At 37.2% G+C, this 16,570-nt stretch overlaps 2 protein-coding genes across 3 annotated transcripts in view; one reads left to right on the forward strand and one right to left on the reverse strand.

Moving 5' to 3' along the window:
• The window catches only part of LOC127429190 (DNA polymerase nu-like), a 104,665-nt gene extending 102,395 nt beyond the window's left edge, over positions 1-2,270 (forward strand). Inside the window, exons 26-27 of the mRNA XM_051678101.1 lie at positions 1,168-1,229; positions 1,567-2,270. Of these exons, the coding sequence (XP_051534061.1) occupies positions 1,168-1,229; positions 1,567-1,656 (152 nt within the window). The 3' untranslated portion in view covers positions 1,657-2,270. The remainder of the gene's footprint in view (positions 1-1,167; positions 1,230-1,566) is intronic.
• A 3,897-nt stretch (positions 2,271-6,167) lies between these two features.
• On the reverse strand, positions 6,168-15,877 carry LOC127442657 (N-acetylaspartate synthetase). Of its 2 annotated transcripts, XM_051700853.1 has the most exons (3): positions 15,433-15,877; positions 13,221-13,385; positions 6,168-9,161 (listed from the first exon to the last, which is right to left on the reverse strand). In XM_051700853.1, exons 1-3 carry the CDS (start codon positions 15,746-15,748, stop codon positions 8,794-8,796), a joined length of 849 nt encoding a protein of 282 aa, XP_051556813.1. In that variant the 5' UTR covers positions 15,749-15,877; the 3' UTR covers positions 6,168-8,793. The 2 variants fall into 2 exon arrangements, with proteins under 2 accessions (XP_051556813.1, XP_051556816.1); XM_051700856.1 differs by lacking the exon at positions 13,221-13,385.
• Between the last annotated feature and the right edge of the window lie 693 nt (positions 15,878-16,570).

Consider the following 16,570-nt stretch of genomic DNA (forward strand, 5'->3'; position numbering starts at 1 on the left):
TCTAACAGCTGTTTGTCATTGCAGTGAGAGTTGGAGACTGATTTAAGAGCGAGCCAGACGCCAGTGAGGGAAGAGAGAGTAGTTCGTCTCCTTCATTCTGAACTGGTGAGCATTTGTGACCAACCTATTGAAGAGAGGGATACCTCAGCAAAAACATTCAGTACTTGTAACTTTCTCAGCCAAAATCAAGTAGTTTTTAACTGGCTCCAATATACTGTTATCAAGATGATTTTAAACCAGTGCCAGTTCATAGCGGGTGAAGTCTCCTGCCACGATGCCGAAAATAGAAACCAAGCGAACGACAGAATGTACTGTCGCTCTTCATGGCTGATTAGGAAAAAAACTCTGATTAACATAGAAAATATACCTTTAATCATGTGTCGTTTGCCATTAGGTTAGGAGGACACAGTGTGACTGTAGCTGCCTTCAGCCTCCTTAGTCTATCTCTCTCAGTTTGATTGAGTATTCTGTTTCAAATAAATGAGGCTGGGCAGAGAAATGCATTTATTCTCCGACTACATACTCATCAGACATATTTAGTAAGTTCTGTTCTCTGGTTTGTGTGCAGCTGTGTTGTGTTCTGTTGTTTCTATCAATGTTGTGGACCTGTTTTTGACCTGAAATGTGACCGCTAGTGAAATTTTCCCCCATTCATCCATTATAGAACTTACCAGACCATATGACCTACTGCTGCATCCACCATGAGCAGGAAGTGGGAAAGGGGTGCTCAGAGTTATAGCTGACCATGGCATTGTCTGATTTATTCAATATTATTAAAAAAAATCTGACGGAGTTGACTTTGATAGGCAGTTTTTCATCCTCTTGCTAAAATTAACAAACTTGTGCCTTTAGTGGCCAAATTCTTAAAAAAAAATGTTATTAGAAGAAATGGTGATGTTACACAGTGCTAAAGACTCGACTGCCCCCATTTTTTTGGAGCATGTTTCAGTCATCTGATTGGAAATGAGTGTATATTTTCAAAAAGGTAAATCACAAATAATGTGTTGTTGAAGTGCTTTCAATATAGCAATATAGCTTTCAATATATTTCAATTTCCGGAATTGGGGTTGCAAAATGTGGTTTTCCACTAAAAATGCTTTACAGCTTGCAAAATGTCAAAAAAAAAATAAATAAATAAATAAAGATTGTGAATATGTTGGTGAACAGTATTGGTGAAGAAGACCATGGAATCTGTTGGGCACATTGAAAGTTTGGGAGTGAATCTTTCAGTAAGTGAGCACCCACACTGCTTCACTTTCTCTATATCTACATGCCCCTTTTCATTTGGCATCTTCTGAGGTCTGGCTTCAGACACACTTTATTGCTCTAATTGAAGCCTTAATCATATCAGACGGACTATCAAACAGATCTTTCCACGAGACATAAAGACTATTCACTTTGTCACATTGTTTCATTGGAAAACGAATTAAGCTGCATTGCATTTCCTGACAGCATCCCTTCTTAAAGCCTGGCTGAGTAACATTAAGACTGTGACTGATGCAGTGAATGTAGGTCATCAGATCGAAGGCATCTAATGACCCCAGTTCATTTCCTTCTTTCATTCAGGTGCCCCTTAATGTTTCACTATCCACAGGACTGTCATGGGGCTCCATGCGTGAGATGAGCCTCCCCCGCACCACTGTAGCTTCTCACTGAGTCTCTGGCTCTCGCTCTTTCTATCTATCCCATCACTATGGTTACCATGCAGCTGCAGTTTCCTCATTGATGTATCCGAGGGCAACAGGAGCAGGCTGGATCACACCAGTTTCCTTTTTGGGGGGCTTTTTGTCTTATATTGCCCTGATATATTTATACCACTGTTGAATTCTAGTTTTCGTCTCTGTATTTTGAGTCTAGTATTATTTTGAATGACTAGATCAGCCTCTATACGTAGCCATTAAATGTTTTATTTCAATTCTTCATTGATTTTATATTTCCATACACTTTTCATTCTATCTTTCCACTTTTGTTGCCATTTATTAAATGAATGCATAAATATGATTCAGTGTAGGCCTCAGATGCTTGTTATAGGGTTGAGCATAATTTCAGATGTATTCTTGGCTTGGTGAGCTGGTGGTGCTACTATCTGTCTCTCAGCTACTGTGATGGAACATCTGTCTCCTGATGAATGTTAATAAACTCAGTCCTCATTTAGTAAGAGTCTCACTCGCTCCATTTTAAACCTTCTAATCTTATCTCTTCCGATTCCTCACCACCTCGCTGCTTTTGTGGCAGCAGCTCACCGCCCTGTTTGTTTGTTTGTTTGTTTGTTTGTGTGTGTGTGTGTGGACAGTTCTATCTCTGCTAAACACACTGACCCAGTTTTTTGTTGTCTGTCTGTGGCATCAGATCTTATATTCCCCCTATCAATGCCCCATCTTAATACAAACAGACATCCTTGAAAAACATTCCACAGTTGCTGTGCTTGTTGCTGTTTTATCAGAGGCTGAAACTGCACAGATGGCTGTAACCCCCCTGAATATCATGGTATCCCTGAAAGTCTGTTAATGGACTGGCATTGAGCATAGGCATGAGCATGAGCATACCATTTTTTACCCTGCCAGGTCATGTCTGTTTGTTTTCACCAAGTCATTAATTAATGCTTTATTTGGAATAATTATCCCATCATATAATGTTGCCCGTGTGTGTGTGTGTGTGTGTGTGTGTGTGTGTGTGTGTGTGTGTGTGTGTGTGTGTGTGTGTGTGTGTGTGTGTGTGTGTGTGTGTGTGTGGTTGTTGCTTTCAAAACTTGTCCAGACAAATTTGTACAAGCTTTATGCATCATTCTTTTAATTGATACAGTATGTACATCCTTTTCTTTCATAAATCAGGAAAACTTTTCTTTACATCTTTACAAAGTTCCTGTGTGTTAAGAAAATTAAAAGTAAAGGAAGGGGGCAAAGTAAACAGCAACTTTAAAAAAAAAAACTCCAAAAGAACATCTAAAGAGTCAGTACAATGATTTCGAACTCAAAGAGAACCAGGTGATAACTGGGACCAAACAAGTAAAGCAAGGTCAGATTTGCCATGCCAAAACACCCAAACCTCCTCTTTCCTTCCCCAAACAATATTCTCCACTACCCAGCCCTATATCCTCATTGTCATACCATTCACACCCAACACTAGATCCACCCCAACGTGTGGCAACTGACCCCGCCCCTTTGTCTGGCTGCATATAATTTCCCTGCTGTGCTTTGTGTGGCCATGATTCCATAGTTACAGGCGGCCAATAAATGAAATGTATTCAGCTCACTGACATGAATGGCACAAATAATTCCAACTTGCACCAGAAACCGTAAACATGAGTTTATCTTGAGCAAATAAAGTAAGTATTACATAACTTCTGAAATTACCTCATAAGTGTCATATATTTCCAAAATATTTCCAGGGATTTACATGTAAACTAGAAGGAATTTACAATAATTTGTAACCCACTTGAGGTTTGTAATTCTTCTAAGAGCCGCTAGTAAGTTCAGTGCTGAGAGGATGGCCGGGACTCTGAAAGTTGTGATGTCTCAGTTTCCAGTTGTTTCCCATAGTGTGTAGTTTTCTATTTTGAACACATCCTAAAATAAGTACGGTAATTATATTAATATAGTTTCTATTAGAAAATTATCATAAAATGTCCCCAAATGCTATTTACAGTACATCACACTTTACAACTTTACACATTCAAATGTTAATAAAAAAAAGCTAATTCTTTTTGTTTTCAAGAAAAATCATAAAAGCTTGATTAATATTAACCTGTGTGTGTCGTGCCACTTTTGTGTAGTGTTGACCTTTCTGTTGTGATAAATGTAACAGGAGCAGATTGTTTTAGACTGCACTCCCTGTGAATCAGGAGACTTTGGATATTTGAAACTGACCAATCATGTTCAGAGCTAGGCACAACTTTCAGAGGCCCGTGACATCACAAGTTTTCACTTATTTTTGTGGCATTAGTATAACACAATAATAAGCAACTGTAAACTGAAGAATTCCTCTTCAAGTTACAAGTAAACATTTGTAATTAGAAACACTAAAATATAAAATAATACAAAATTATAAAAAATAAAAAAAATTACATTCACATCTTCTCAGGCCTTGGCTTGCCTGTGGCAATGTTGCTGTGCTAATACTATCAACATCTTAGTAAATGTCACCAGTAAAGTATGAGGGATTGAACATTAATTATAATTTGTATAATGTTTATATGTCTTTGTGTTATTGCTTAATTAAATGGCACAGGAGCTTCATTTTCAAATTAATCCTACAAATATGGAGTTGTGGCCATAACTGTACATCTCAAAGACAAATTGTAAAAGAACAAAATACAGCAAACATGCCAACTTTGGCAAATTCAACCTTTAAAAATAGTTATAATGATACATTATAGTGGATCATACATAAGCATGTTAGACAAACTCTTAGTAAAAAGAGATCACTTAAAAATGAACCAATAAAAGAAAATAATGTACAATTGTGCTACAAGTGCCTCTACCTACTTGGCACCTAAAGTCACAATTAAGGAAGTGCTTTCAGCCAGAAAAAATGAACAGGGGAGGGAGCAGCTCCACACTTTGGTTTATTAGCTTGTTCCATATATCGCCTAAAGGGTGACTGATGAAACAAGGTTGTTAACCATTGTGGATCTTCCCTGACATCCGAATCTTCTGTAAAGTGAAACATTCTCTTGTAGCCTTCATCTTTTCATGCAGTTTACCAAGGTCAATCTGAATGCCTTTTCTCATCATCAATAATGCTTCTTCTAACACACTAAATATATACTGTATATATAAAGAAGGCCTTATAGTTCTGTGGCTTTTTCTTTCTTCTTCTTTTCTTTTTTTTTTTTTTACATTTGGGTAAGCCCCTGTTAAAAAACTATCTTGAGCACTTCAAAATAACTCCAACTTTCAGAGAAATTCATCAGCCAGTCAGTACCTAGTGACCTTTAAAACTTCTTAATGACCAGTTTAAACCCTTAACCTAGCACATATTACACTAACTGTATACATACATCCAGTTTAATTAAGCCTTCAGCATGTGCAAAAGTTTTTGCATGTGCAATACTAGTTTCATGATCAGGGACTGGTCAACAGATTAGTTAAATACAAGCGGTGTTCTTGCACGTGCTTGCAATGTTAGCATTACAGTAAGGCTGTCTTCAATCTGGCAACAATACATGCACCTTATACTCGTAATCCCAAATCCCATGCTAACTGCATTCAGAATAATAACATAAGGATTTTAAAGTCAAGGTGCATTACAGAAGAATAGTAACACTCATCGCAAAATACGCCAAATATATCCAACACTGTTCAAATCTGGATCTCTGAAATGTTACTCCATTGCTGATTGCCATGTACATTCACATCTGCCAACACTGTGGTTAATCCCATTCAGAACAATGAGATGCAAACATTTGTGTGTTTTTACTGTTGATTCAATACTAACTATGAATAAGTTGATCCCAAAAGTTGAATAGAGCTTGTATATGAGGGATTCCTGATAGGGGTGTATAGTACAAAAATATTTGTATACTAATATATATATATATATACACACTACCGGTCAAAAGTTTTGAAACACTCATTCTTTATTATAATTTTTTTTTCACATTTTAGAATAATAAGTCATTAAAACTATGGAATAACATAAATGGAACTATGGGAATTATGTTGTGACTAAACAAAATCCAAAATAAATCAAAACTGTGTTATATTTTAGCATCTTCAAAGTACTCACCCTTTGCCTAGAATTTGCAGACATGTACTCTTGACATTTTCTCAACCAACTTCTTGAGGTATCACCCTGGGATACTTTTTAAACAGTATTGAAGGAGTTCCCATCTATGTTGGGCACTTACTGGCTGCTTTTCTTTATTATTTGGTCCAAGTCATCCATTTCAAAAACTTTATTTTTTTAAATAAAATTTTAGATTTTTAATTAAATAAATTAATATGGTGGCACAATTATATTTTTGTCTACAAAACTAATTTCAAATATTTAAACATACGATCAAAAGCCTTCAGATCAAAAGATTTTTAAGATCATGAGAAACATTTCAGTCGTGTTTCAAAACTTTTGACCGGTAGTGTGTGTGTGTATGTATGTGTATATATATATATATATATATATATATATATATATATATATATATATATATATATATATATATATATATATATATATATTAGGTTTTTTTGGGGGGTTTTTTTGTTTGTTTTTTGGTCTCACATAAAAGTACTAGGCTTTTCACAGTTTAGCACACAAATGGTTCACAAGACCTTACATAATGCTCTATATAAGTGGGATCTGTACCTTGTCGGCTTTGGGTTTACACAGGCAGCATTCATGTCAATAGTTTGTATAGCGCATCACAGATTTTATCCCCCCGATTCTTCCTCTTAGGATGTCAGTGCATTTCAATACAGCTTAACTGGCCATTAAATAAGAAGACATTTTTAAGGGAGACAGGAGAATGCTATGTCTAATTTGACTGGCACATGCAACTGGCATAGTTGTGTCAAAGTGAATTGCTTTCTAGTAGGGACGTCTTCACAATTACAGTGAGAAGCATCACCAAACTGATCGGCTCACATGTAATCAAAACAGCACATTCAGTTAAATCAAGGCCTTCTTACGATAAAAAAATACAATATCCTAAAATAGATGACAATCAGCCTAAAAATGTAAAAATAAATAAACTGAAATTTAAATTTAAAAAATAAGAAAAAGAAATGGTTCCACTTTAAGACTTGCCATGTGAAAGATGGAATTTTCTAGCTCATTTTTCATTCAAAGATAATTCATGCAACAACAAGTTCTTTGAATAATGAAACACACAAGTTTGTAATATGTTCAGTTAAAGAAAGAAGCTTGTTTTACATATTTTAAGTATAGTTTACTTCTTTTCCATGGCAGGCACCGTACGCACAAACCAGGTACAGAGGCATGCCACACATTTGCATTGCTCTTGCATTCAACTATAGGCAGCTGTGATGTCATTGATGCAGCAAGCTGGTGGGTAGTCCTAGTATTTGGCTGACCCCGCCCATCTCACATTCTAAGCTATTTCCACACTGCTACTGTGACATCACAGAGGGAAGTATGGGAATAGTACAAGCTTGAATGGAAAAAGGCAGTGCAACAAGACTTAGTGGCACATGCAGATATGGGAATGGGGTAGAAGGGTGGGGACGTAAGGGAGGGAGGGGTCTGGCCCAGGGTTGCAGTCAGATTTTTTAAAGGGGGTGGGGTCAAAGTCAAGTCAAGGAAAACTGGCGAAGTTAATGTTTTTTTTTGTTTTTTTTTTTTGTTTTTTTTTGCACTACATGTTACTTCTATGTATTTTAATCACATTAAATTGCTTAACTTTATACAACAGTATATCACAGATGAGGCTCATTGTGGTTTGTATCTCTCCCTCTGCTGGTACTGTGATAGGATAATGGAGACGGAGAGAGATTATGGGTGTTATTAAGTATTCAAACATTATACATATACATTAATTAGTGCAGAATATAAAGCCTTATATATTGTATACTTGTATAGTCCATTTTTTTATATTTATCCAAATTTAGATTTGTGCTCCATTTAATTTATGTTCCATCATCATATTGCTGTCATATATTGGATTCATATTTGATTGCATTTGTTTTTCTACATTTTTAATAGTCAGACTTCAGATATTGCAATGAAGAAGCAATATCAGATGGGGAAGCATGACTACAATTCAGAAATTTTGGAGTAAATTCTATTTTCTCACAAACCTGAAGACTTGAATTATCCACAAAGTTTACAAAAGTTCAATCAAATTGTTATTAAAGCTTCATTAAATCAGTACACAAATGGATATGTGCTAAAATTAGTTCCACGATGAATATGTACTAATTCAGATTTTCACAGTATGTGTATTTCAAATGAATTTAGATTTTTACAACATTAAATTACATCTGTAAACTTAAATTTCACCAACTGTAATATTAATGTCAGCCAAAAGTGTAGATAAAGATTTTTCTTTAACATGAAAAAACTTCCATTTCTTTTAAGTGGTTTCCGAACTATTTTTAATGTGGCTTAACCCTAGGAACCTACTCAATCAACACTACTGTAGGAGCTTTGGGATATAAACCCTGGCTTTATAATGCTCACCAGATTTTGAGCTCTCTTTTTTTGTTTGTCAGATAGACAAGTTTATAAAAGACATGCTGTGCTTCAGACTAAAAGTTACAATTTAATGGACTGTTTGATTCCACCAGACTGCTAATGTTGCCAAAAGAGAACGGTAGCATCAGAAAAGGTGGATCAAAATTGACTACCTTCATCCCTCCAGTCCCTACGTCCACTGCTTCGTGAGATTTTAGATTGGTCTGTGCTACTCTGTTGATCGGCCCTTATGATGGCTTGGAAAAGGGTCAGAGGCAGAATTTTTTTTTAGTGTGGATATTTGTCACTGTAAAAAAAATTCCATTTATATCCTAACAACACAAAATCATTGGAGCTATTCAATTGTTTACGGCCTTTTAAGGTGGCAAGATGACTATGGAAAGAAAGACTAAGAGCAGAAACTTATAGTAATCAAAGGAATAAAACCTTAAACCCCCTTAAAAATGTAACATAACTATACAAATAAGAATTAAAATAAGAATGAATAAAAATTAAAGTTGTAGGAACAGATCTGACTTTAAAAAAAATAATAATAATAATAAATAGGTAGAACAAGAGGACCGGGTCAGTGGAAGGTTCAGGGTCGTTGACGGCGGCTTCATTTATATTCTATTTTGCGCGCTCAAGTTAACTCTCTGTCTCTCACTCTTCGTGAAGCTGTAATCTGTACCGGCTGTAGCGGATCTGGAAGAAGAGCCTCTCCAGCGGTGAACGGGTCATCCCTGGGAGAATGTAGTCCTCAGTCTCTCCGACTCGCCGGAAACCCAATGACTCGTACAGCTTGTGGGCGGCCATCTTGACTGCAGTCGTTCCCAGAACCACGGAAGAGTAGTTGTTTAACATGGCAAACTCTAAAACACGTCGACCCAGAGCCTTGGCGATGCCTTTACCACGGAAACGAGAGTCCACAGACATGCGACGGAGTTCAACTGTGTTGTCGTCTTCTCGACCTTGCGCTGCCACGATGCCCACCACCTGGCCTTGCAAAACTGCCACCCAGAAACAAGAGCCTGTAAGAATCAAAACAAAAATATTATTCAGATTGGTCTGCTGAGTAAACTATATGAAGCATCTGCTTCTAACAGGAATCTGTTAACACAAACTAAATGTTTTGATGAAAAGCTTAAGAGTTTTTTTTCCACCCTCTATTGTCATGCTTATTTTAAGAATCTAGCATTCAGTTCTAGACTAATTGAAATCCACTTATCTAACATTATAAAGCAAGCTAATGATTCAGTGTTCTCTGAATAAGCCTCACTGAAATATATGGCAGAGTAGGAAATGGAGAGGTTATTCAAGAATCAACAGCCAGACCTACACACTTATGAGTCTACTGGACTGAAACAGTACATCAGAATCAATCTCTTTCCAAATATAGGTTTGTGTATCAAATTTTGTTGACAGGCAATTTTCCCACATAAGCAGCCTGATACATTTTTTTATGCCATGATAAAGTTATGTTCACCTGGAGAGGCATAGAGATAATAAATGTGAGTGCAGCTACAAATAGCTTGTGTATTGAAATGTGAAACCACATTTCAGCACATTAGCAGTTTGTGTTTATGGATCATTTATGTGAGAATGCTAGTTCTGAGACAACTGCCAGAAATGCAGAACTAAATGTCCAAGAATATAATCATGGGAAACTTTTTCATTGTAATTTTCCTGACATATTTAATGTAATTTGTTGCTTTCATAAAATACTTTGGTAGACATGAACAGTGCATCATCAAGATTTTTTAGAGAGGTTTTTTTTTAAGTCCAACGACTGGCCTAATAATTTACCACATGTTTAGGTGCAGATTACATCACCACTTATGACTTTACTGTAATGCCCACAACTCTGATGCTTGGAGGTAAGTGTTTTGGGAATTACTGGATTAATTCTGATCTTTTATCTTTCATTGAATCCAACAATTGGTGTTTTAGCATTTTCTGGCAAGAAGAGTGGATAAATATGTCCGTAACATTGGGTCTGCTATTAACTTTTCCTGCACATTTCATTATGATTAACTGCCTATTGTTAAACAAATGTACTTAAGCATTAAATCTAGACTGTGTGTGTGTGTGTGTGTGTGTGCATCAATTAGTTGAACATTAAATAGAGTGAGGTCATAAACTGTTATATTAGATGCTGACTATGTGTAATAATGCAGTTATTACATGATTTTCTAACTGCTATTCACAATCTATGTAAAGACTGTAGCTCTGGGGATGTCATTTAGTCTTTATGCCATGTTCCTACATTTTGCGTATCACACACCGATTCCCTCTAGGTATGTGTGTCATGACTCCATTAGCTCTAGGGCTGAGGAGTACTATTAATCACTGTGGGACTGAACGTCCTGCTGTACACCCATTAGTTTTACTGCTGCACACACACACGCACATTGCCTGATAACTGCTTTCTAATTCAGCCAAAATGCTGTGAGAGCTCTTGCTAGTCCACATCCTCATTTTTAAGACCCTAAACCAACCTATAGAGATGTCTCCTGATTTATAGACTCCCACACCCTAGTTTCAGAAATAGCTCCTATTTAGAAAAATACAGTATTACTGTGTAATAATACACTCTCTGCCTCTGAAACAATTTTTCATTTCTGCTTGTGTAACCAATGCTGTGCATGCGGGGGGAAATCAAATTAGCCAATAATAGAGAACACTTTTCATAATCCAATCAAATTTCAATGTATAAAATCAAGCCCGCCCTACATTATTTCCTGATGAATATTCAGGAAGTTAAATTCATTGTAAATATTGTTTTATGTTCCCTTTCATGACTAACAGGGATAATAATCAAGTCTGTTTGTACATGTATTTTCAGACATTTAAAAAAAGGCCTATTTATTCCCAAATTAGAATGTTACAGGGTATTTCTCATCTTTATCTCATTTGAAAGAGAAACCACCTCTGTAAGGATAACAGCCAGTCAGAACAGACGTTCAGTGCATTAAAGAAACATCTAGCCTGCCCTGAATGATAACCAACATATTCATGTACCATTCCCTCCTCAGAGATGGAGGATGTCACATTAGCATAGCAAGAGAGAAAATCCCTTGGGAGAATCCTTTGTCTGCATTCTGCCACTAAACAGAACTACCATACATGCTCACAGCAGGACTCTGATTCACACCTTCCCCCATTTCCTGACCCCGAATTTTCAATCCTCTCTTTCACTAAAAGCAGGGCTTCTAAATAAAAAGTCTGTACATGCAGAAACTGCCTGGAACAAGATGCTGCGAACTTGTTAATAAAAATATGATTAAAGGATCATAATTCCTGTTTGATTAACACTCATACAGTGGGCTGCCGATTTAATTTAGCTACAAAGTCTATATTAAGCCCTTCCTAGAAATTACATACTACTTTGCACTTCTGATTTGGCATGCTTTTTTGTATTTCCAGTAATTAATCAGTAATAATTACCCCCAAATGTGTAATTTTGTGTCACTCACAGTGATTTTCAAGGCCATGTATGATCGACTCCAACTTGCTTCATAAAATCCTGTAACACAAACGCTTAATATCTGACAGGCTTCACGTAGCACGAGTGGGCAACTGGTCTATAGTTACAGAGGGGGCAATTTCTTTTATACATACTGATTCATAAGCACACACACACGCACCAGGGGAGATTAGAATATTGATCAGTCAGAATGAACAAGATTGTTGACACAATTGTTTGTGTGTGTGTGTGTGTGGGCGGGCGGGCTGGGGTGGTTTATGAGGATTTTTCTAGTAAAAACTGTTAATTACAAGGGTATTATGCTATAAATGTGGTTTATGAGGACATCTAGTGTCCCCATAATTCAAATTGCTTAAAAACATACTAAATGTTTTTTTGAAAATGTAAAAATGCTGAAAGTTTTTTGTGAGGGTTAGGTTTAGGGCTGAGGTTAGGGTTAGGGGATTGAATCTATAGTTAGTACAGTATAAAAATCATTATGTCTATGGAGAGTCCTCATAAGGATAGCCGCACCAACATGTGTGTGTGTGTGTGTTTGAGTAGTACATATAAATAACAGCCTCCAGAGACATTTTGAAAACAGACACCATTCACAAGTCCAGATCTAAATGCATGTGTACATGAATCACCTCACTCTATGAAACTCCTCTTAAACACATTTGACTTTTATGTGGCTATATGTTTAAGTGTCACAAACGCAACATGACATGTTTCTGTAAACATTGTAAACAATTGTTCTATCCAGGCATGACTAATGGTGGTTGTAATTGCAATGGATTATTTAAAGAAGCAGTCATATATTATCAGGCCAAAGTTATCAATCAAAAATGTGAACCACAAACAATTTCTTTAGCAAACATTTTGGCTCTCAAGAGCATTAAAAATGCTGTTTTTTGCTTTTTGTGTTTTCTTTTCTTTTTTTCTTTCTTTTTTTTTTTTTTTTTGCATAAAAGAAGGGCATGTGAAAAGTTACTTTTTATTGTTTGGAGGGGGTATTAAAGATTATGGCTGTCATTCTGAGTTTCCAGCAATACGATTTGTATCAGCATTTTTCCCGTATGCAATCAATAGAGACATATGACTCCAAACTGTTATCCTGAAGAGCAGAGCTGAGTGAATTGCTGCATATTTTATGAGTCTTCAGCATTAAAGCTGCACATCAGCTATTTAACCCATCATGGACTACTAAAGTGTGCAGTATTTAACCTGATCCTGAAAGGGTTTGTTCTAGAGGTGTAAATGTCTGACTGAGGAGGCTGCTACATTGTGGGAAGCTCATATATTGAACTAATGTTTTCTCTTTTGGAGAATGGTTTATATTTTTAAGTATTTGTGGCTAAGCATGTTGTAAGGTCAGCATAATTACATTCAGTAAGAAGTGCCCAGATGCTACTGAGTCTTAATGTGCTGTTTGGCATAGTCATATTTATACATAGTTTATGACGTGTCTATATATTTATGTGTTTGACTTCTGCAATATCCTAAACTGATTACACAATACAGAGTCCCCAGACAAATATTAAATGATTACAATGTGTGTGTGTGTGTGTGTGTGTGTGTGTGTGTGTGTGCAATTGTGTGCATGAAAGAAGTTATCTGTTACCTGTGGGTCTCATGTAATATGCCTCAATGTCAGCCATATCAGTGTGCAGAGCGCAGTCCAGGTAGTTGAGTATGACTTTTCTGCTGTAGTAATAACGTGCACCCATGAGAATAAAGGGCGTGCAGAAGGTCAGTGTGTACGATTTGGTCATAACATAGCACATTACTATGGAGAAATGGAAAAAAAATAAACGACACCTGTCAGAAAAGAGAATCAAATGTTTGATTTTTGGCAGAGGAGAGACATACAGACATCAAATGCATTCACATTAGGAATGTGTTGGGGGAAAAGACCCCGATCTATCAGGGCAGTGAGATAAAAGTATGGAAAACAAAGTAACGTGTATGGAAACTCACTGAACAGTGTATCCTGGAAAAGAAACTTCTTCAGTTTCCAAAGAAACATTATACTTTTGTGCTGCTTGCTTGAAATGGATGGGCAAGGGAGGGCACAATAACAGGGTCTTCATAGCTATGTGTGTGCGCGTGCGTACGTGCGTGCGCTATTGACGCAAGGGGGGCCCCTTGAGTACACACACTGTCTGAAACCGCCCCTATCCACTATATAGTGCACTGTTTCGGGTGTCCACCATTTTGTAGGAGTGTCTGAATTCTGAGTGAGCCACTCGTTCCCTACTTTTGTTCACTCATTCTTACCCACAATGCACTCTGTACTTTTGACGTACACTCGACGACGATTAATTGCCCACAATCCACCGCGGGAAAGACGTACGAGCTGGTAGTTTACAGCTTCATTCACTCCTGCAATGTTTTATTTTATGCTGAATGTAGTAAATTACTTTCTGACAAATCATTACTTGATTAAAATAACATAATAACAAATAGAGAGGCAAAACATACAGATACATTTTAAAATGCACTCTTTATTAATATTTATACAGAATTTTGCCATTAAGCTGAAGGATTCTTTATTTACTAAATAATTCACTGAGGGGATATTATTTTAACTCAGGAGACTGCACACAGTGGAAATGATAATACTGTGGATGATTTATATATTCGGTTATAACCTGTAGGTTATGATAATTTGTTCGGATGAGGGCGCTATGCGCCCAGAAACGATACCCATCTTGTATTGGAGTTTAAAGATACTAAAGTATAACAAATACATACAATAATGTACATTTGATACAAATGTGTTTACTCTTTATATTAATATATATTTTAAAAAAATGACAAACAGAATGAATATTTATTGATTGAATATATTATTTAATAAGAATAACAAGTAAGGCCCCCAAGTATTTTAACAGTTCATATGTGACGTTGTTTCTGCTCCGACTCGGTGTATACGTCAGCGTACAGTTCATTCACTGCCATTCACTATATATGAAAGAGTGAACGAGTTCGGACACAGCCACTGACTTTCTGCGCCACTTTGCATGTTTCACGTCATGCATTACCCACACACTCCGCTGCACCACGATGCGCACTGTTTACTGTCAACACAGATGTGCTTCCAGTAACAAACAAAAAAAAAAAAAAAAAAACTTGCTTTTAAAAATTCACTGCTCCACTAAAGAAAACTGCAACATTAACCTAGCCTATATTGTTGATTTATCTGATTTTACAGAAGAACAATTTTTGTGTACTAGGCTAACCCTATGTGGCCTTATCTGTAAACGACTGTAGTAAATCGTGGAAGTTTATGGACAACATTAAAATCTCTCATTTATTGCATTTGTGTGGCATAAACTAGCCTAATTTTCAATGTAAATTTAAAGTAAAAAATAAAATGGCCTGTAGTTATAAACATAATTAGGTAAGAATATAATAAATTTTTAAATGTTGATAGGTAAAGTAATCATTTTTTATATATAGACCTCAATAGGTAACAAACATGTAGGAAACATACTGCCATTGGAGCACTCGCGCGGGATTCATTGATTCAGAGCGCGCGCGCGCACAGCAGTGCATGCTTTCATTTGCTGCTGTCTTTGTGCATCGTATTCTGATATTCAGTGGTGTTTTATAATGAAACAATACAATGATTGAATGCGCTGAAAAAGTTGGGCGTAGTTGGGCGCTTCTGTTGGCAATATTGGTACTATTTCTTTCATTTGAACAGAATTGCTTTCTATAACAGTTCAGAGCCGGTCTCCAAATGCGCAATGACTTTATGTGATGTGCACCGTTACGCTCATCATCATCATCATCATCATCATCATCACACCACGAGTTTTGCAACCTACCTGTCAGAAACGCATAGATAAACTGCGTTCGCGTTTGCTGTTTTAGACCCCGAAATGCCGAATTGGGAATGCGCTCCATGATTCCCTCGTTGAAGATCCGTCGCACCTCTTCACGGTCAGAATGTTCAAACTCGCGAATAAAAACCCGGTTCCGTTTCTCGTCCTTGCTCTCGTGCGCACTGGGAGAAGACGAAGAAGACGTCCACATTTGCGAGGAGGAAACGATGATTGAATCTTTTTTGGTCCCAGGTATGGCATCGTGTTCGTCTGCAACGATTTTAGTTTCGCAAACCATTTTGGCAGACGAACAATGCATGCAACTGGCCTGAAATGAACTTAAAGTGGGAAGAAAATAATTGAAAAATATGGATGATGTTCTATTTTTTTGGTATGGAAAGAAAAAAATTGATGTACAACTGATGCTGCAACCCTGAGCTCCCTCACGACCGAGATTTGCCGGTGTATCACAAGTGGTATTTATATTGCGCCAAACCCGCATTCAGATTCTGGGAGTGGGTGTTTTCCTCATCTCGCTGATTGGATGGAGCGCCGTGCCGTATGACGGGTGGGAGGTGAAAGTACAAAAGAAACACCCTAACGTGTCTTTAAATTAAAGTATGTTTTACCCCCGTCAGTGCACCGACGAAATTCCGCACATGTGTGTTTTGCGGGGAGGGGATCGGATGCGGCGTACCAGGTGGCTTCATATGATGCGCATTATAACACGCGAGGTATCGCCATGAACCCAGCGCGCGATTGCACTATCAGCAACATCATCAGACGTCAGTGTCATTCTCCTTATGAGATTATGCTGCGCAACGTCGGTGTCCATATATCAGCCTTTCAGACACATTGTACAGTATGTTTGGATGACGGGGCTTTAATCTCTTCCACCGGCAGTTTATAGTGTGAGTGACACCGCTGCTCCACTGCTGTGTTAGCCTACGCGTCAGGGTTTAAGTTCATCCAGAACACACTTGTGACCCCCTCAATCGGATCCCTTTCATTACAACACAGGATGCATGTTTTATCTTATTTATTTGTTTGTTTATTTATCATAACTCTTATCACAAGCTTAAAAATCAGTACACCTGCTGCAGGTCATATGCTGCATTGCGGTACGGTGGAGTTGTAAATG

Source organism: Myxocyprinus asiaticus, chromosome 1, assembly GCF_019703515.2.
Source record: "Myxocyprinus asiaticus isolate MX2 ecotype Aquarium Trade chromosome 1, UBuf_Myxa_2, whole genome shotgun sequence".
Lineage (NCBI taxonomy): Eukaryota > Metazoa > Chordata > Actinopteri > Cypriniformes > Catostomidae > Myxocyprinus > Myxocyprinus asiaticus.